This window comes from Sparus aurata, chromosome 22, assembly GCF_900880675.1.
Source record: "Sparus aurata chromosome 22, fSpaAur1.1, whole genome shotgun sequence".
Classification (NCBI taxonomy): domain Eukaryota; kingdom Metazoa; phylum Chordata; class Actinopteri; order Spariformes; family Sparidae; genus Sparus; species Sparus aurata.
This window is the reverse complement of record NC_044208.1, coordinates 14703071-14724205: the sequence shown is the minus strand read 5'-3', so window position 1 is coordinate 14724205 and position 21135 is coordinate 14703071. Positions and strand designations below refer to the sequence as shown.

Here is a 21135-nt window from a genome sequence, read left to right as displayed (position 1 = left end):
TATTCAAACTTGAAAACATCAATTTAAATGATCCATTTAAAGCGTTCTCTTAACGTTTAATAAACACATACCTGGAAAAACATTTTCTTTTGATAAATACGTTATAAACTCCTTTTTATTACCTTTTTGTTAACATTTAAGGTGAAAATGAAACTTTTCCGTGATTTAGGGGGTTTGTTAACAAACAAATCAAATTTGAAAAAAGCACCGTCTCAAGGTATTCGGGAAATGTAGTTTTTCAAGCTAGTAAAGACAATGGCAGCAATCCGAAATAAAACTACAAATACCAGCATGAGACCGTTCTGCTGCGCATGCTCACCACCGACCCCACAGATCGAAATATAAAGTAAGCTAGTCTTGAGCCGTTGTTGGAAATACTCACGACTACTGCTGGAAAATCTATAATCATCTGACTGTATACCGAATTTACCCTCACTTCGTTCATCCAGACTTATTGGAGATATACTCGGTGACCTGAACTCTAAGAGATTTATCAGCAGAAGGCAACGAGAGAGAAAAGAAGTGCGTATTTGTCTGAAGACCGGAACCGCTGCTGCCGTTTGACCTAGCTAACGTGAACTAGCATTGGTAGCACAGACCGGGGCCCAGGTCCGCGACTCACCAAGACAACAGGGGATTTTAGGTTCTCTAGTTTAAATTTTTAGACACAGTTCAGTGTGATGGCTTGTGGGGCTACTCTGAAAAGGAGCCTGGACTTCGATCCGCTCATGAACCCGGCTTCGCCTAAAAGAAGGAGGTGCGCCCCGATCATGTCTCCAGTCTCTTCACCACAGAAATATTTGCGTATGGAGCCCTCACCTTTCGGGGAAGTGTCGTCCAGACTCACAGCAGGTACGAACCTAAATCCAGATGTCACAGTTCCGTGTAATGTCAAGGTTAGAGTGGTTACACAGGCCTAATTGTGAACTTGATAGTGATAGCATGTAACGTTACGCCATTAGCATACCGGTGTCTGTCGTGTGAATTGAACAAAACTCCACAGGCAATTTGCCAAATTAAATACGTGTTAGTGTTATTTATGTGGCCTGTCTGTTAACACACCTTATATCTTATGTACTATGTATCTTTATTGCACAGTGGTACATTCGGCCTTGACTGTATGGAAGTTTTTATGAAAGAATATGAAATGTGAAGTAGTGGTTTGAAGATGCAAAGCCTGTGAATTACAGGAAAGAGTTCTCTGAGGGTTGTGTTCTTGTTGTATATTCAATAGATGGACGTTGTGCTGCAAGCAGTACAATTAATTGCACTGTTTTGCCAAGCTGTTAATTGTGTACACATTCAAATATGATCTAATGCAACGATGTACTTTGTTTCTGTGTTCCAGAGCAAATTCTACACAACATCAAACAGGAGTACAAGCGGCTGCAGAAGCGACGACACCTGGACAGTGCTTTCCAGCAGGCGGACAGCTCCTGTCCTGTTGACCTGCAGAACATTTACAGTGGATCTGCGCTCCCAGGTACCAGTGGCACTTCCTCACTGAAAACATTGGGTAGTTTTCATAAATGCCTTAACCCATTTCAGATCAGGAATTAAAGGATAATGTAAACTGCATTCAATCTCATCAGACCCAACAGTTAACTCCCAGTGATGGAAAAGTAGAGCTGGAAAGCCCCCTTATCCTTTGCTTTTCTTTTGTCATGGTGGCATGTTTCCATAAACTCACTCTGTATAAAAGTAAAGTGGACTTAAGCTCCTTCAGGGAGTGTCCATCAGATGGATAGGGAACGATGATGGCATTACTGCACAATACACATTTGTTGTCCATAAATATGCTGCTGTACCTGCTTGGCATTATTGCAGTATATTGTATATCCTGTATTGACTGTGATGTTGTTCTCCCAACAGGTACGTCCTCAGGTGCCTCATCTCCCACTAGGAAAGAGCAGCCTTTATTCTCCCTCAGGCAGGTCGGGATGATTTGTGAAAGACTACTGAAAGAGCGAGAGGACAAGATTCGCGAGGAGTATGACGAGATACTGACCACAAAGCTTGCAGGTGTGAATTTAAAAAAAATAAAAATAAAATGTGAGTGGTACAGAGAACAATTTGTAGTGAGCAATCCATAATGAGTGTTTATTCTTTCTACAGAGCAATATGACGCCTTCGTCAAGTTCACACATGATCAACTGATGCGAAGGTTCGGAGAGCAGCCTGCGAGTTGTAAGTATATTTCTTTTCACCACACGCTTGTGGTTCGTGGTGCCTTTCAGACTTGCCTCTGTGGGTTGTCAAATTGTAAATGAGACAGTATTTGCTTACAAAGGAGACATTTAAATGAGCTCTATGGAACATTATGTCAACTTACATGTATTAATCAATATGTTATTGGCCATATGTGATGTGACTTGAGAAATAAGAACTTCTCCATCTCTTGGTTGTCTTCATAAGCCTGTGGACAATCTATTTAAGTTGTTCAATGCTGCTGGACTGTTGGCTTCTTTGGTCAAGGACTTGGGATTTGTATTTAACATTTATTCTTTGCTGTTGAAGGGTGGGGTTAAGCTGCACAAATGGCAGTAGTGTGGTATGAAGGAGTGTTGACAAATGCAACACATTCTTTCTCCAGTAAACTGTAAGAATGCAGTTTTCACTGTCCCCAGTCATTGTCATAATGCCTCACAACTGGCTTGTCCGACTCAAGTCAAGTATCTGAGTTGGGTCAGAGTTAATGAAAATCATACGCCAGGGTGAGCATTTCAATTAATTTATAATCAGTTATAAAATCTGTATTTGTCCCTCTTTACTGTCAAGAATCCAAGATGTCCAACAAAGGACAACGTTAAGCTGTGGTAACTTTGAAAAAAGTATGTCAGGCTAACGCTACTGAAAATCGTAGTTTTGGTGGCAAGTAGAACAGGCTTCCAAAAGTCATTAATTCAAGGGTTAGGGTTAGGGGAAGGGTTAAAATGGAAAAGATATTAAAAAAATTTACACAAAGCAAAGGCGCAGTTAACCTTGAAGAATGACTTGGATGTAATAATCACAGGGACAGGAATGGTCACTGTTGGCCAAATAAATCAGGTGATCCAATTTTACTGCGTGATGCTGTCTATTCCATCTTAATTTGGGAATCAGAATGACACTCGGTAAAGAAGTGAGCGTTCTGATTCTGTAGAAGAGAGGAAAGCTGTGTGGTCGTTTTTTTCTCTCCTGACTGGGAAAGGGCCACCCAATGTACAAATGAGTTATGAGCTCTAACGCCATCTACTGATGTTAACTGAAATGTGTTCAGAATAAAAGTGTCCTCATGCTCTTTCTGCTGTGTTTGTTCTCCACAGATGTTTCCTGAGTGTCAGCGTCCAATTTCCAGGAATACCATTTTGCTGCAAACTATTCCAGGGACTCAGTGGGTCTAGTTGGACTTTTCTCCTAGCTGTGCCATATCGCCTCTATGTGGACTCACTGCCTCAGGCATCAGTTAGTGGCATCCACGTTTGCTGTGTCTGCCAGAGTTAGGAGGGCCTCCTGCTGCCAACCTGTTGAAGGACTCTCTGTGACTCTACCAGTGGCCTCTTAACTGCCGTGTCAATATTTATTTGGCTTTGTTCTGATGCCTTCGTGAAAAGGCTGACCGCCACCATACACTCTGCCTTTTGATTTTATTTTGTCAAATTTAGTTTTTTCATGGAGAGGACGTTAGTCGTGCAGCTTCTCTATGTGTACATTTTGAAAAAGGGATTGAGGAGAGGACAAACCAAGGCCACGTCCAAAGACGGGCATCTTGGATTTTCTCAGCATTATTTTAAAGTGTCATGGCAGTTATTGCTATAACATTTGTATACACTGTATTTTTTTTATTTTTCTGCTTGACTTTTTTTCATTGTATCAAAATTTCATGGTTTTATTTGCTGTATGTATAAAGGGGCTTTGATTCAAGAAAATGAATAAAGTGTTTACACAAATGTTTGTCTGGGTTTGAGTCTCCATGGTTAACGCCATCTTTTGAAGGGGCCACACAAGCATTGTAGTTTTGTAATCCCTATGGTGTCCATCTTGACTTGATGTCCATGCAAGTGGTGAAAAATACAGATTTTCATTACTCGTGAAACACACCACATTTTTCTCAATGATACACCATACAAGCCAATTTGCCAGTTTGGACACACCTGCACAGTCAGTTTTTTTTCTTTATTGAAAGTGCAATCTGTAAGATTTTTTAAGTTATTAAACATTTAACCAAAAATGATAATGGTGAATAACAGTTCTAGCCTGGGACCAGTCTGGTCCCAAGCTCCTGTGCTAGCAGTGCAAATGCCAACACTCTCTGAGCTCCCATACAGAACCGCTAACTGAGCTAATGAGCTACTGTTAGCAGAAGTTACTTTTTTCGGGTGATATGCTGCCCTGTATTTGTTTTGAGTATTAACCCAACGGGATGGCACTTATTACATATTGCACCTTTATTACTAAAGGCATTAAAACTATAAAAGAACATGTTAGAAACCAGCTTCTATATATTTTAACATAGCCACCTTTTGCTTGCACACTATTAGTATTCTCTCAGCCTGCTTCATGATAATCATGAGAACATATTAGTTTGTTGTTTGGAAGTAACTGCAAAAATACCTTTTAAGTTTGTCAATATCAGGAAAATTGACAAATTGTAAATATATCATATTTTTAAAGTAATAAAATGTAAAACGGTGTACGTATTTCTTTACACCAATCAGAATCTAGAACAGTATGACTGTTGTCAAGGAAACGCCATAAAGTTAGATCAAATTGCATTAACGATCGTGAAGAACCGGTTTTCCTGGGTTGTTTACTCATTAAAACAATAAATCAGGATGTTTTTCAAACTTTTACTTTTGAACATTTTATGTTAACGCAAACATTTAAGGTTAAAAAATGCTTTTATGTAGATCAGGCGTCCTGACTGGTTACGGTGATACAATCGAACAAACCTTTCGTAGTTGGTGACATTGTCGGAGAACGACGGCTGTGATTGGACAAGCTGAGAGGAAGTGGTGCGGCAATGAGGAAGTAGAGCAGCTGTCAATGAGAACAGATTAAACATACATTTAAATGGAGCTCGTTGGTATAAATAAGTCTGTTATTCTATTCGGTTTTCACGTTTAGCGAGAAACATGGCTTGTTTCTTCAGAAGAAGCATCGCAGCAAAGGTAACGAAGCTAAAAGCCTTGAAAATGACACTGTATGCTAATGCTAACTTAGCAGCATGCCTTGACCCTGGAGCAAGTGGCAGCAAGTAGGATGACTGTAAGGGACATAACGGTTAGCTTGGATGCTCTGTGAACCTTCCTCATACTAGTGTTTAACGAAATCTTGTCCCTGTTTGTGTGTTTATTTTAATGTGTAGCTGGGTAGGACGCTGCAGCAGCCTGAAGATGTCTTCATACCAGCTCTGTCTGCAGTTCCAGTTTTTAAGAAACAGTTAAGTATTTTCTGTTTAACACTACTACTTGTGTTAGTTTGAGTCAGGTGCTCTTTTTGTGTTGGTCCTCCCAGTTTGTCAAAGCTCCCTGAACCTTGTTCTACTCAGGCAGACTGCTGACTTTAGACTGTCAATCAACACATTACGAGCCAATGGGATTTTACCATCCAGTGGTGACATCCAGCTGCAGACAGAAAACTTGGCCTCTCAGGTAAGATTCATCATTGAGGATGAATGACAACAGATCTAATATGTTGACATTTTGTTACATCACGTTCACATCATGTTCTGCCATACAAGAGCAGAGAGTGGTAAAAAAAACGACTTTGTGTTTTCTAGTTGAAGCAGGACAGTGTGCTTGAAGACATATCAGCTGGACGTGGAGCGATCCACTTTAAAGTTAATCGCAAACTTCTTGTCCAGGTTTGTCAGTTTTCTGTTCCACTGTGGTGAGATGAAGTCTCTGCTGCTTGTACTGTGATTATAATCTGCTCTCCTATGTCTGCTTTTAGAAAATCTTGGAGCCATTTGGAAAGGACGATGAACGATTTAGTTTGAATAGTGAACTTTTCAATACTCTGAAGAGAGGGACAACATTAGTTGAATATAGGTATTTTTAACAGATGCTGATATATCTTCTTTAACTATACATGTCTTCTTTTTTTTTTTAATGGAGTTTTGTTTTTTTATGTTGCAGCTCTCCAAATATTGCCAAAAAATTCCATGCTGGGCACTTGAGATCTACAATTATTGGTGAGTTTTGGCTGTTGACTTGATTTATTCAGTAACTCCCACTCACATTTTCTGTTTGTAGTCTGATAATATCATTGTTATTGTTACCGCATATATTTTGTGATTATTAGTTTACTATTTGTTTTATGTATTCATGTTGTTTTCTGCATGTGAATGATGTGTTTTCTATAAGTTTGTGTTATCTTAACATTATTTAGTTGGAGGGCCTCTAGGTTTCTGCCTCTTCCTGCACTTTATATTATTTTGTATGTATATATATTTGTAATTGTGCAAAATGAATCTAAATCTAATTCTAAACTCAAAACAAAATGTTTTGATTCATATACATTTGAGTCTTCACTTCAAACTATAGCTAAGCCAATATATTTTGTTCAACCTGCTGCTGTCTGCCAGGCAATACATGAGTATACTTTTTTTGTGAGTCGCATTACAGAACTACAACTCGTTATACAGTCTTGTGTTGTGTGGTCTGTGTTGTATAATCTTGGATATTGGCTATATTGGCTTACTGCTTCACTATTTGCATGTATGTGAGCTGATAAATGACCAACTGAAGTACAAAAACTCCTAATTCATTCTGTAATTTTTCCACCAGACCAATCAAAGTATGTTTACTTTTCAAATATAAATGTTCTGTCTGCTAGGTTTCTTGGTTGTAATTGTTGAATAAACTAATTTAATATTAAACATTATTTATTTTTACTGACCCATGGCATACAGGTGGTGTAGCCAAAAGTGCTTTACAATAAAGTGAAGCAACAAGAGAACACAAAAAAATTGAAACAGGCAAATTAAAATAAATACAAATACTCTGCGATAAAACCAAGTCAGCGAATAGGAAACAATATATGCAGAACAGATACACCAAGGACAATAGGATATGTAAAAGAAATAAAACAAAGGAAGGCATAAGAACAATAAAATATGTCAACAATAAAGTAATAAATGGCACCGTTACATTCTGTGTTAAATCATTTGTTTCCAAGGCCAAGCTGTGGATTTTCTTAATTGTTTGATAATAACCTCAACAAAGCTCATTTATGTTATGGTTTATTGAAATATAATTAATATCAGCAGATTAATCACCATCAGATTTTTATAAAAACTGGTACCAGCCTCAAAAAATCCTGTATCAGTCTGCTGTATGGTGAACTGACATTTTAACTGATGGTAAAGTCAGCCAGCTGGATTAAAAACATAATCTCTGCAGGTAACTTCATCGCTAACCTAAAGCAGTCATTGGGACACAAAGTCATACGAATGAACTACCTCGGAGACTGGGGTATGCAGTTTGGTGAGTAAATAATGCGCGTCTTATTCAAAAAGTGTCCTCCAGGCTCATTAAGACCCAAATAGTGTTCTGTGAGTGAAACCATTTTTCATTCCTGGATTTCAGGTTTGCTGGGAGCTGGATTCGGACAGTTTGGATGTCAAGAGAAACTGAAACAGAATCCATTACAGCATTTGTTTGAGGTGAGATGGCATGTTTTGATAACACAGAGGGGCATTAAAGCACCAAGGCAATTACAGTAGAAATGTTTATACGTCCTCTGGGGGCGTAACAGCGAGCATTAAAATAATTATGATCAAATGATGCGATTCAAAAGTCCCAGCATTTTTGGTTCAGCTGCCTTGAAAGTGCTTGAATTTCCCTTTTAAAAAGCTGTACACACCCCGTGTTAATAAGTGCCATGACGGTTTGTCTATGTTTGGTATTTTTGCCCTGCAGGTTTATGTTCAAGTGAACAAGGAGGCCGAGCACAACGAGGACATAAACCAGGCTGCCAGAGACTTCTTTAAACAGCTGGAGCAGCGTGAGAGCGAGGCTGTGTCGTTATGGCAACAGTTCAGAGAGATCACAGTGGACGAGTATCAACGTGTCTACAAGGTGAGACCAGCTGGACTGAACAACAACCTCACTAGCTGTCAAATCTGAAACATAACATGAAAAAAATAGTGTTGATTGTCAATATATGATCTTTGCAGCGGTTAGGAGTCCACTTTGATATTTACTCGGGGGAGTCCTTTCACCAGGATCAAGCCCAGGAGGTGGTGCAGCAGCTGCAGAGCCGAGGCCTGTTGAAAACCTCTGAGTATGTACTTTAATCAGAGACCGGTGAGACAGACATGACAAGTAAACATGTGTTTGGAGGCCAGCAGGTTAGCCGCTAACAGCTGGTTTATTTCCTGCGTTAGTACGTTGAAAGTATTGGCGGAACATCTTTGATTTATTATTTCTTTATTTTGAAAAGCAGTTTGATAATACAAAGATTATTCATGTCACTTCTGCTTTCTGATTTTCTCACATGGGCTTGTGTAATTTGTTGTATTTACAGGAAAGGAACAGGTGTAGTTGATCTCTCTCCCGCTGCTGACATGAGCAAAGTCTATACAGTGCTCCGCAATGATGGTACAACTCTCTACATCACCAGGTCAGTCTGATTTCAAATGATCAATTAAAATACTTGTACTGTCCCTGCCTGAGTTATCAGAACAAAATGGCAATTCTATCTCTATATTTTCAATTTTCTGCATTTTAGAGATCTTGCTGCAGCTATCGACCGCACAGAAAAATACCAGTTTGACGAGATGATTTATGTGGTAAGTAAACTGGTGCACGCATTTCTGTCCTGAATGGAGAAGTAGCGTTAATTTCACAAACACAAGACACATTTATCTACAGCACGAGCTGAAGGAGTGAGACAGGGAAACATTGCATTCATAACTGATGAACACATACTAGAATTGAGTCAGTCTGATTAGCTTGACAACTGGTTATTGGTCCTGTAAACTTGTGTCTAGGCTCTAAATGATCTCATGCCACAGTGAATTAGATGTCCAGACTAACTTTTTTGAATTGGTTCACAACTTTCTCATTTATGTGTACACAAAAATACATTTTAATTGAATTTCTCAACACATTATGTAAATGATTGTAAACAAGGATAAAGGTGCAGATAACATTTTTAAAAGGCTAATCTCAGGAGAACCACTTCAGGGCTCCAGGGTACGACTGTGTTGGTCACACATGGGCCCAAAAATTAGTTAAGGGCTTCTAAACCTTTTCTTTGGTTGCACCAGTGTGCCTGATATTCAGCAGGTCAGATGTAACCTATTAACATATTTTTTAACAAGTACCATCTGAGTTTGAAGACTGCACATGAATGGGAGAAACTGTGTGACATCACAACCTACAATGGGGGGAAAAAAGGCCAAATGTTCTTCATCACGTCATACAGCCCTCATTAAAATTTATTTTTGTGCTAAATTATTTACCGTGCACCGAAATGACAGTTAGCCACACCAGTGTAAAAAGTTAGTCTGGAGTCAAGCGCTTGACAGATTTTGGCACGTGTGTGACCAAAAGAGTGGTCGTCTGGAGCCCTGAGACTGAATATCTTTGAACATATGAAGATATGATGGCCAGTATTCACCATTTTCTCATCATTTAATAGATGAAAAAACTGATCAAATGATTGAGAACATAATTTATTATTATTATTATTATTATAATTTTATTATTTTGATTTATTATCAATATGTTCTGATAAAGGCTTCACATCTAAATAAGTAAATCGATTTGCAAATAAAATTGACCAAAATGATCAACTTCATCATATTTTTTTCCTTAATCTGTTGACCACTATGATCGCACCCACCTGAATAATCAGCACAGTCAAAGATTAGAAGATGGACTACTGTTTCCTTGATAAACTTGAGTCATGTTTTTATGACGAGGATATCATGTACCAGATGTTGTGTTTATCCACTGTTGGCAAGCAGAAACAAATATGCAAAACATTATAACAGAGTTCACAGTACCAAACACAAAAATGCTAAATGGATGTGTGGATGTTTGTTTGTTTAACCAAAGTTTGAAACTCATGGATTTGAATGTCTGTGGCGATGAGGCTGCTGCTGCTGTGTGAATGTAGAGCCTATTAGTCCATATGTTTGTCACACTGCGCCTCATTTCCTTTACACACTATATTCCTGCCTTTTAATTGCGTTATATTCATCAGTTTGTTTGTTTTGAAGACAGATAAAGGTCAAGCGACTCACTTCCAGCAGTTGTTCCAGATCCTGCTCCTTATGGGACACTCCTGGGCTGACAGGTAGCATAAAAAACACCTGAACACAACCGCACACACACACACACACAACATAGACAGCTCTGCGATCAATGAGTAGTACAGTATTCCACTAATTGAAACCAAGTAAAAAAAAACTGGAAATTGGATTTAGCAGCACTTAATGTGATCAGAACACTGCCCACCACAGACTGCTAGTTTATTCAGAAACATCGGTGTTATGTCTCATTAAATGTCTCAAAATACACTTACTTGCTTCCTTCAACATAATTTTGAGGTATTAGTAATTTACGCAAGTATTTTATATCCATTTTACATATGTTTTGTATACATTTTATGCATTTTCAGAGGGAAAATTACTTTCTTCTCCATTACTTTTAGTTAGTTTAGTAATAGCTGTTGTTATAATCACTGTAAAAATAAACATTTTCTTTCAAAACATATAATCAACCTATAAAATATGACAAAAACATGTATAACAAAATATTGTACAGTCTTAAATGTCAAAGGTAATTTTCTGGTGATAAATAAAAGTTATAGTAAAAACTAATTATTTAGATATTTACATTACATGATTATCAGATCGTTTATTCAGCTTTTTTTATGATCTGATTCACAGTATAAATTCATTTAAAAATGTGCTACTTAAGCACTGATATCATGTAATCTGCACAGTAACAGGTGACTGAAGTTATCAAATATATGTAGTGGAGTAGAAGTGTAAAGCAGAAAATTAGAGTCCATCCGTTTTTGTAACAGTATTTTTGTCGTGTTGCAGTTACTTGTGGTAAAAGATATATCAGTAAACGTGTTTTCCACCAGGTGTCAGCACGTGCCCTTCGGCCTGGTGCGGGGCATGAAGACACGGAGCGGTGAGGTGGTGTTTCTAGAGGACGTCCTGGACGAAGCTCGGGCAAGGATGCTGCACAACATGAGCCAATCAAAAAGTAAAGCCTGTCACACATCAGACGGTTATTCATGAAGTATATTTTCATGTGTCCCAGTATTTAAATTTCCACACACAAGGTCCGTTTTCACTGACCTAAGAACGCCGTTTATGTGTGTTCAAAACTTTGTTTGAACAAATGCCTGTATATCCAGATCATTTTGGGTATTTTAGCCAGGATGTTGATCGATAAACTACCTAGGTTTTCACAGTAAAGCACATTTTTTTAAAAAGAAGCCAAACATGCAGTCTAGTTTCTCTCTTTCTCGGTTTCCACAGCAACAAAGGAAATGGATGACCCAGAGGACACAGCAGAGAAAGTGGGAATCAGTGCACTGATAGTCCAGGTGAAACTTTACATTCAAACTTCACCTGTAGGCTTGAATGTTCAGTCAAATACACAACTACCTGTTTGATTTCTTGATTTGATCAGAAGGACTTTGTTTCAGGACTTCAAAGGTCCCCTGCTGTCAGACTACACATTCGACTGGGACAGGATGCTGCAGGCTCAGGGAGACACGGGAGTCTTTCTCCAGTACACTCACGCTCGACTCTGCAGTTTAATCCGGAGGAATGAAGGTGCAGAAGCAGCTGTATTTGATCCATCCCTCCTCCTCGAGCAGACGAGTGTCTCCGTCCTGCAGCACCTCCTTCGGTAAACAAACCGTTTTTTTTTTTTAAACCTGCAATCCCGTAATTCCTCTTCATGTTGTCAAATATGGGTCAATAAAAGAAGCTGCCAGTACAATATTTGCACTATCTGCTCCATGTTTGTTCGCAGCTATGACGAGGTGCTGTACCAGTCGGCTCAGGATCTGCAACCCAAACACCTGGTCAACTTTTTATTGAAGCTGAGGTGAGGAGCAGGATGTTAGTTCTGAGGGGTTGGGAACTTTTGCTGCTTGGAGTTTATTACAATCATTGTAGCTATGAAGTTTGTTTGCTGGACGTGTGACAATAAAACGGTGTACTGTTCATGTTCTTTCTCTTCCAGCCACCTGATCGCCTCAGCACACAGAGAGCTGCCGGTGAAAGGAAGCTCTCGGGATGTTGCGCAGGTACAGAGAAAAACACTGGAAACTTGGAAACAGTACATCTGAAGTACTTATCTCTAGTCAGTGTCTTACCTGCAGTAGATGACCGTCAGCTCTCCCCCCCTGTGTGGAGAAGCAGCACGTAGCACCGTCAGGAAGCAAAACACCGCACTGCTAAATGGCACCAAAAGCAAGACATATTTTAGCCACCTAAAAAAATGTGTGTATATGTTTAAGTTTGCACTATATTTTGAACTTTTTTTGGTGCTTTACTTTGTCGTCAGACAACTGCTTAATACAGTGTGGAGCAGGTTGTTGGGAGTACGGATGCTGTCCGGTTGAGGGAATGTAGTGCAAAGAGAAAAGGGCTGTTTGAAGGCAGTGCAAAGCACCAAAAAGTTTCAAAATATAGTGTACACCTCAACAGATATTTTTCTTAGTTGGCTAAAATACATCATGCTGTTGGTTCCGTTCAGCAGCGCAATGTAAAAAAAAACACCTGAAATGATTATTTCTTTTCTTCAAAATTTAGACTCTTGCACTAAATATACAGGAATACACAGTAGTTTGATGTAAGCGTAACAAACTTATTTCTACAAGAACAGTTAGGGACATTTTTATTAATATTATTAAAATTACTACTCTTGCAATGAGAAAATTGAACTAATTAATATCCTGATTTCAATATAAAGTGATGAATCATTCTGTCCAAACGTCTGCATCATAGCACATAAAACTCAGAGTCTTAATGCAGAGAACACATTATAAAATCCACCTTATGAACCGTTTACAAAATTCTAAAAAATTAGATATGTATATAAATTCTAAAAATGTGGTGTTTTCTCATTTGCTTAATGTCTACAGGCCAGGTTACGACTGTTCAGCGGCGCCTGCTCAGTCCTGGCCAACGGGATGAGGATCCTGGGCATCACGCCGGTCAACAAAATGTGAAACTCAAAGTGACCAAAGTTTGTCATTACTTTATCTGTGTTATTTCACTGCTGTTGTTAAATTGTAATGTAAATAAATAATTATAATTTATATTTTCAGAATAAAATCATCTTCCTTATTTGAACGTTTGCTACTATACTACTGTGAGTATTTTTCAGTGGGAAGAAAACAAAATATTTTGTATATAAGCTCATAGATACTAAAAAAAATTATATATGAAAATTAAAAAAAAAGTGGTGTAATTAAACTTTTCCTCACAGACAGAAATGGGGTTGAGTTGACTGGATGTCAATGATTAGCATTGATTCTGAAGCTGTTGAACTTTGCTCCTAATAGAAATGTTCTAGGCCCTTGTAGGCTCAACGTAATAAAAGAAACCACCCCACAACATAAAATGTGTGAGGACTCCACATACTGGGCCAACGATAAATTGAGGGTACATTGGTAAGATTGCGTATGCTCAGAGCTGAAATAGCAACAGTCACTTTTATCACGTTTCCATCTAATTTTAATGAATGCTTCAAAACAGAAGGCGACAGGTGATACAAAAGATTACAAGACACTGAAGAGATGATATTTATAAACGTATGATCGTACATGCAATCTGTCGTCATTCTGCTTTCAAGTATGTTCTCCTGCGAGTCGGACACATTCAGAATCAGAACTATGTGATATGGACATAAGACACTAACATTGCACAGTGTAAAACAGACTTATTACTGATTGAAAGAAAATACTCCATGATAAGGAGCTGTGATATTAATTCACCCCCTTTAACAGATATATGGAGGCTTTAAAATAAAAAGTAACACTGTCTTGTCACCACTTATCTCTCCAGCATGGCTGAAGATGAAATTAAAAACTTCACCGATTGCTTCAGATTATTTACAAAAGTAAAAAGCAGCTATCTTTAAGGGTGAAATGTGATTTTTACTTTTTTTAAATATCAACTGAAAGATTGCTCAAACCTGCCAATATTAGGCTATTTTTCAGATTATCTGGAAATTCATAGTACTGTCACCAGTCCCATGTGGTCTGAAGTGGGCTGGATCGAGGGAGCAGACCTACTTTAAACTGGAAACAAGACTGTTGTTCGGCTCCGTGATCTCCCTGGTTCAGGAGCTCTCTGAGGTCCTTCTTAAAGGTGACCTGGTCCACCAGTGAGAGAGAGAGAGACTCCTCTGCTGCAGGTCAGTGACTCACACAGTGATCAGTTTCTGTTTGGACTCCTTGTCTGTGTCCTGCCGGCTCAGCTTGGATGTGTCCTGTTTTGGAAGTCCGTATAGGTAGATGGAAACACACACCAGGAGGGCTCCAGATGCAAAGGAGATCGCTGCACAAGAGGGAAAAAAGACCAAAACGAGACACTTAAAAAATTAAAATATTGCTCCATTCTTTTTTTTTTATGTCTCCATGCAGGTGTTTTTGGTTGTCTGTCCACCCAATTCTTGTGAACACAATGTTTCATAAAAGCTTTGAGGGAATTTCTTTGAATTTGGCACAAATGTGAAAACTGACTATATTGTGGTGATCAAGGGTCACTATCAACTGCAGCATCATCAACACATTTTAAGCCATTGCTCAACACTTCATCTGATAATTCTGACAAAATTATACACACACATCTCATAGGATAAAATAAGGAAGTTATGACATTTCATATCCAATACGTCAAAGGTCAACTTCAAGGCAACATCATAATATTCTGCAAAAATAAATTATGACCATTATGTTACTGGTGCCCGAAGGCATTCAACTGGGAGGAGGTAATTCTTGTTGAATATGCTTTGAAAGATTCAAAGCAGGACATGTACGTGAGAACAAATTACATACAGGTATGTAATTTGTTCTCACGTACATGTCCTGCTTTGAATCTTTCATCTTTTCCTTGGAAGTCCTCCAGAAAAAAACAAAATGATATGCAAAATATCAGGATTGTCGAAACAGCAGGAAAGAAAGTAGTCTGCCAACAAATGTCACTGGATGACCTTTCCTGTACAGCCGTTAATAGGGAAGTGTTATCTTTAGTATGTTTGCTTTTAACACTAAACATTCCATCTGTACAGAGTCTGAGTTGCTCCCCTCATGAAGACAATGCAGAGTGCCAATTACAAGCAAAACATCTTTATCTTTTGTTCCAAATGCAATAAATGTCATGTGTGTGTTGAATGTGTGCTGTACACTGTGCGTATGCTGTGTTAATAGTTGTACAAGAGTGTATGATGTGATGAGGTGTTTTTATTGTATCCGGTGAGACCAAAGGTGATTTTCTGACCGCGGCTGGACAATTAAGTTATATTTCTGTTTTATTACTGTAAACTCTATCCTCCTCATTTGTTGAATAGTGTGCACCATAGTGTGTTTCACCTGGAATTATTTTATTAAGTTGTATCATTTGAGCAGGGTTTTAATTTTTTCTCTATGACAAGTATAAACAAACAAAGGTGCTTCTAATCTGCGTGCAGACTTGTTGGTAATAGTAAAGCAAAACTAACAGAATTAGTTAATCTTTCAGCTGATGGTCTCGTTTGCTTATGTAGGTCACACTGAGCATCGGTATTAAATTAAGACCATTTCATTACCAGTTGACCCTAAATGTAACAGTAGCCTTTCATCCACCCTGGATTTACTCCACACAGTAACATGAAGTACAAGTTGCCATCTCAGGTCACTCAAATGTGTGCTCGTCTCCTCTATCTTGTGACAGAGAGCAGCTAATTTGGTCCTGATGACCTGACATTTGTTACAGCAGAAAACTTTATGTTCTCGGGCTTACTATTCCTCATTGTCTGTAAGGTTCAATATGGCATATTTAGGTGGCTGGTATCTATGAGCCAGTACAATCTGATCCCAGATCTGGTGAGCTTTAATTAGGGCTCCGAGTTTGATATTTGATCAGGCTTGACTGTATTGAAGAGGACTGTTGGGCCTTGGCAGAGGTATACACTCTACTGTAAAAATGTGTAAACTTACAATTCATGAACCCCAATGCCACAAACACAGGCACACATCATTGATCATACAGTGAAGGTATGAAATGCTAACATACTTATCTGAAGTCCAAACAAGAGGACAGACGCTACAGTCGAGAGCACGATGGCAGCTGCGGCGGAGAATCCCTTCATGATGTTGTCTGTGTACTTCACCACCACTGACGTGTACAGACCGCCCACACTGGCCAAGACTGGGAACGCAAAGGGGAAAGTCAGCTAATATACTGCTAGAGTTTATTTTACATGTTGTGTTTAGATGTACTTACATACTACAAAGCACACCCAGGGTGTGTAACCAAAGAAAAAGCCTTTCTCCAGAACCTTGTCGCCATCGTTCACGTACACCCCGATGAGGGTGACCACGATACCGGAAAGGTACATCTGGATGTTTCTCACCCAGAGAGACGTGTCTGAACTCTTCAACACCTTCTCAAAGTACACACCTTAATCAGAGAGTAGACACAAACATGTTAGGAATGGGAGCCAAGAAGGGCCATGCTTGCAATTGCGATCACAAGTTGATTCTACCAAAACTTGTTAACTCGACAAAACAAAAGGCATATTTATCCAGATCCAAAAGATAATTCATCACAAGAAGGGGACTTTTCTTGTTTCTCGAGATGACAGGATAATTTGATCACATCTGATCTTTGGCTTTTTCGATCTTTGAGATCACCGTCATAAACACTACAGTTACACATACGTCACCTACACTTTTTGTGTTCTCATGATAGCGGATTGATTATCCTGTTTACACAAGATAACGTAATAATAAACTTGTGATCTCAAGATAACAGCTTGAAAAAATAAATAAATAAATACAAGCATGGTTAGTTGCAAATAAATGCAAATACTGAATGGATGTCATTTCAAATAACATAAAACAAGATGACAGATCTGATTCCACAACAATACAAACACAAATACAATAATATCCTTTAAGCAACTTGTGATAAGAAAAGACATCAGTTAGTGTTATTTTTGAGGGCATCATGTGTTTACTTGGCTGGTACATGCTTTGGCACAGTGTTTGTTTAGATACTGAAAGCATTTGTATTTTGTGTTGTAACTTTGTGTTTCTTCCTTAAGCTGTTTTTTTTTTTTTACCTGCAAATCCTGAGCAAATAACTGCAATAGCGATGGCCATGAATCCAACAAAAGGATTTTGCTCAATCTAAAATAAGAAAAAACAAGATACATGTTTAACAGCGCTTGCACCTTGAGGAGATACAGGTAATAAACAGCAGAATCCATGATAGAGTGAGTCACAGTGCGCGGATTAACACTCACTGAGCCATCATTTAAATTTTAACTTGTGCCACCCCCACCTGAACTTTAGTGGCCTCTGCAGGCTTCCATTGGACGAGTGTCACGCCCCCACAGAGCATAAAGACAGAAAACCACTGCAGCCGGCTCAGAGAGCGGTTCAGCATGAGGACCGTGCACAAGGCCGTGCACGGGATCTTCAGCTGATAGGTCACCTGCACAGAAAAAAACACAAGACAGGTCTTACATCTATTGACTGTTTTTGTACCTATTTATAATCAGTGGGTGAACTGAGAGTTCCGTTTCTGCTTCACACACACACACTGCAGATATTATGGGAACTGATGAGAATAACCACTGCTGACTAACACTGGGCACATGAATGGAGTCAACACTCCTTCCTTTGAAGTTTAGAGGAGAAGATGTGCTATAATGTTAGCATTCTACTGCTAAACCAAAGGCCAAAGTGAGCTACAAGTTTGTGTCCACAAATTAGCATGTACTGGTGCTGAACATCAATACATAACAAAACATATAATTTATCAATTATTGGAGTGATATAACAAGCAAAAAATCCCAAGGTTCTCTGGTTCCAACTCCTCAAATGAGGAGAATGTGAGAGGATTTGGGGTCTTCTTGGAATCTTCTTGGAATAACCCTTAGATATAGAAAAAAATTGATTGTCAAGAAAATCAAGACAACAAAAGTCCTAACCTTGGGATCTTGGAATGTGTAATGTAATTTTTCTAAATTTTTGACACCTCAGAGACAAAGTGATTGCTCTGAAACCAAGACCGAGACCAATCTGTGAATTTCTTAATTGCTGTTGTAGTATTCATTTGTGTCACTAATTCACCAATGATCTACAACCAGCCTTTGTGTTAAACATGCACACTAAACACTCCAAAATCCAGACTGCGTTTATACCTGATAGACCGCTGCATCGAGGTTACTTAAGGCAAGAAAGGCCATGTTATTCTGAACAGCGTACACCACCGAGGGCACACTCAGCTTCAGCAGCTCTTTCGGGCTGCAGAATACATGTTCAACTAAGGCATTCTTCAGTCTGGAGAGACTTCCTGTTTCTCTGGGAGAGGAGACATAAATACAGACAGTAGAAGAAGAGCAGGTATTTTAGATGACTCAGATATGCTTTCCTCTCTACATGTGGTTAAGACTGATAACAACAGTACCTTGCAAAGGATGAATGACAAGGAAGGAAGGTAAAGGTCCTCTGAATCTACTAATGCCTTCTTTAGATTTTAAACTGGCACAATGTCTCCAAATAATGTAAAGCAGCTGAATATGTTTGTATCTCAAACTTACCACTTCTGCCTGGATTTTGATTGGATGTTTCTTGTTTTTTAAGACATTATTTAATTTCCTTTTCTGCCTTTTGGTTGTCTTATATGCATCTTATCATTTATTAACATTCATCATCATGAGCATCATCGTTCTATCAATTTAAATGTTATATAACTCCCACTGTAAAATACTTTTTGCAGTTTTTAATCACAATACCATTATTTTCTGCCTTACTCTTAGCTTTAGTGCCCTGTTAAGCACTTTTAAGTGCACTTGAGTTGTACCAATACTTTAATTTTGGGGCAGATGCTGATACTGATATTAGGAAGTAAAAATATGAATATATGTCAGCCGATATACACAATTTTTTTGTACCGATATCCCAAAATCACCTCTGTGGTAGGTCACTGTCCAAAATGACATCAGTGAGCTGCAACAGTACAACTCACTGATAATTGAGTCATTATAAATGACCCCAAGCATCTTTTTTTCTATATTACAATCCCTCTAAATGAGAAGTTTTCATATCAGCACATAAACATCTATGAGAGGCCAATAATATTTGGCGCTTGCCTATGTTTTATGCAATAGTAAAATGAATGTCTCTGGGTGTATTTTTGGGGCAGTCAGACAAAACTAGCAATGAGAGGAAGCTTAATCATTGGACTTTACATGTGAAGTAAAGGTTCGAGTACAAAAAACAGCAGTGATAGACACTTACTTTGTCAGCATCCCCAGACTGAGTATTAACTTAATGACCTCAGTGATGCACACTGCAGTCGTGGAGAAGTACAGGTCTCCTGATGATATGGTCCTTGTGTATCGTAGTGCCACTGTGTATGTAGCCGCCACCAGGGTCATCACCGTCAGGCAGTACAGTTTGAAGACCACGCTCACATTTTCTGTGGAGACAACATGTAGTGACAGTATAAACTTAAAGGAGATAACGGTCCCCGACATACATGTTAACTACAACGTTCGACTATAAATTAGACACTTTATTAGTTATTTAACAGACACAACAAGTCACTCTGGTAGTTGAAAATGACATCTGTTAAATGTCGCTCTTTTATGACTTCTGCTCGGTAACATAACGTTCCCAATGGTCTTCTAACAGCGTCTCCGAATGCTAGCTAAGAATAGCCTATGATGCTAGCTTGTATTCACTGGTTAAACTCACCGACGGCCATCGTTGCTCCGGTTTGTGTCCGTCCCCGTGGCAGCGGTGTAAACAGTCCTGCTCAGGTTACATGCCTATAATACTAGTCGATATGTTCAGTGTAAAATGGAGAACGTTGCCCCACCAACACATCATTTGCGAAACGAATGTGTTTCAGATTTTCCTGTTTGGCACAGTGATGAGTGACTACCTGCATTTCCCAGAATGCAGCGCGACACGACTTTACGAAGGGTGCGCTTGTTATCTGTACCGCCTGCCGGTTTGTTACATGTCATTCATCGCGCTGTAGAAGCCAAAACTTCTTTTTATGAAACAACGCTCCCTTGGTAAATCAGTATTATAAGATAGTTAGTCAAAATTGTTACATAAAAAATTAAAATCATGAGCTGAAAGAGAAAAAAGTGAGATAAAAAGAGTTGTGAGATAAATTACAATTAATTAAGAAATAATTAATAAGTCAAAATAATGAGATAAAAGTCAAATTGATGAGATAAAAGTTTGATAAAAAAGTCATACACTTGTAATTAAAAGCTAAAATTATGAGATACAGATCACAAATTAAATTTGTCATAGCAATGAAATAGAAAGTCAAAATACTAACTAAATGGAAAGTCAAAATTCTTAGATAAAAGTCAAAATTATGAAATGGCAATAGGCAAAGTCATAATTACAAGTGAAAATCTTAAATTAGATTAGAAATCATAAAATGAATTTAAAAGGTGAGATTGAGATTAAAAAGTCATCATTAAAAGATAAAAAGTAAAAATGTATCTAATTTTTACTTTTTACCTCAAATTTTTGACTTACATTTTTGTTTATAATTTCACAAAATCTAATGTCCTGACAGACACGAAAACTGATGTGAATTTTTATTTTTTAACAAAAACTAATAGGATAGAATTCAACATTATTTACAAGCAAATTCACATAGTAACATGGTTTGAAAACCATAATTTGTTATACCCCGCTGCAACCTTACACCTCCATCAAACAGGTTGAGTCTATAAAGGCTAGTGGTACCAACAACTACTAAGGCTGAAAACACAAAAACTGCAGAGCTGTGTGGCAACTGTCCTGGACTGCAAAATCAACTAATAATACATTTAGATGTTCAAAAAATATTTAATGATAGCTCAGGCAGGGTACAATATTGAAACTTGACAGACATAAGACATAATAGACTCCATGAACACG

The 21135-nt window shown here is 38.4% G+C and overlaps 3 protein-coding genes across 4 annotated transcripts; 2 read left to right on the top strand and 1 right to left on the bottom strand.

Annotated features, from left to right (window-relative positions):
• The first annotated feature begins 306 nt into the window (after positions 1–306).
• akirin2 (akirin 2) lies at positions 307–3808 on the top strand. The gene is made up of 5 exons (XM_030406268.1): positions 307–852; positions 1349–1483; positions 1873–2022; positions 2116–2187; positions 3306–3808. The coding sequence occupies exons 1-5, from the start codon at positions 681–683 to the stop codon at positions 3314–3316; spliced, it is 540 nt and encodes a 179-aa protein (XP_030262128.1). The 5' UTR covers positions 307–680; the 3' UTR covers positions 3317–3808.
• A 946-nt stretch (positions 3809–4754) lies between these two features.
• Positions 4755–13303, top strand: rars2 (arginyl-tRNA synthetase 2, mitochondrial). Of its 2 annotated transcripts, none has more exons than XM_030405820.1 (19): positions 4755–5150; positions 5348–5421; positions 5531–5633; positions 5762–5845; positions 5935–6032; positions 6120–6175; positions 7386–7469; positions 7572–7648; positions 7905–8063; positions 8162–8268; positions 8512–8607; positions 8716–8776; positions 10214–10290; positions 11089–11213; positions 11492–11559; positions 11662–11867; positions 11994–12068; positions 12207–12270; positions 13111–13303. In XM_030405820.1, exons 1-19 carry the CDS (start codon positions 5115–5117, stop codon positions 13195–13197), a joined length of 1737 nt encoding a protein of 578 aa, XP_030261680.1. In that variant the 5' UTR covers positions 4755–5114; the 3' UTR covers positions 13198–13303. The 2 variants fall into 2 exon arrangements, with proteins under 2 accessions (XP_030261680.1, XP_030261681.1); XM_030405821.1 differs by having other exon boundaries at positions 4756–5150; positions 5535–5633.
• Positions 13304–13682: 379 nt separating this feature from the next.
• Positions 13683–20177, bottom strand: slc35a1 (solute carrier family 35 member A1). Its single transcript, XM_030405822.1, has 8 exons — positions 19942–20177; positions 19483–19663; positions 18384–18543; positions 17519–17671; positions 17298–17364; positions 16457–16633; positions 16247–16381; positions 13683–14530 (listed from the first exon to the last, which is right to left on the bottom strand). Exons 1-8 carry the CDS (start codon positions 19949–19951, stop codon positions 14397–14399), a joined length of 1017 nt encoding a protein of 338 aa, XP_030261682.1. The 5' UTR covers positions 19952–20177; the 3' UTR covers positions 13683–14396.
• Between the last annotated feature and the right edge of the window lie 958 nt (positions 20178–21135).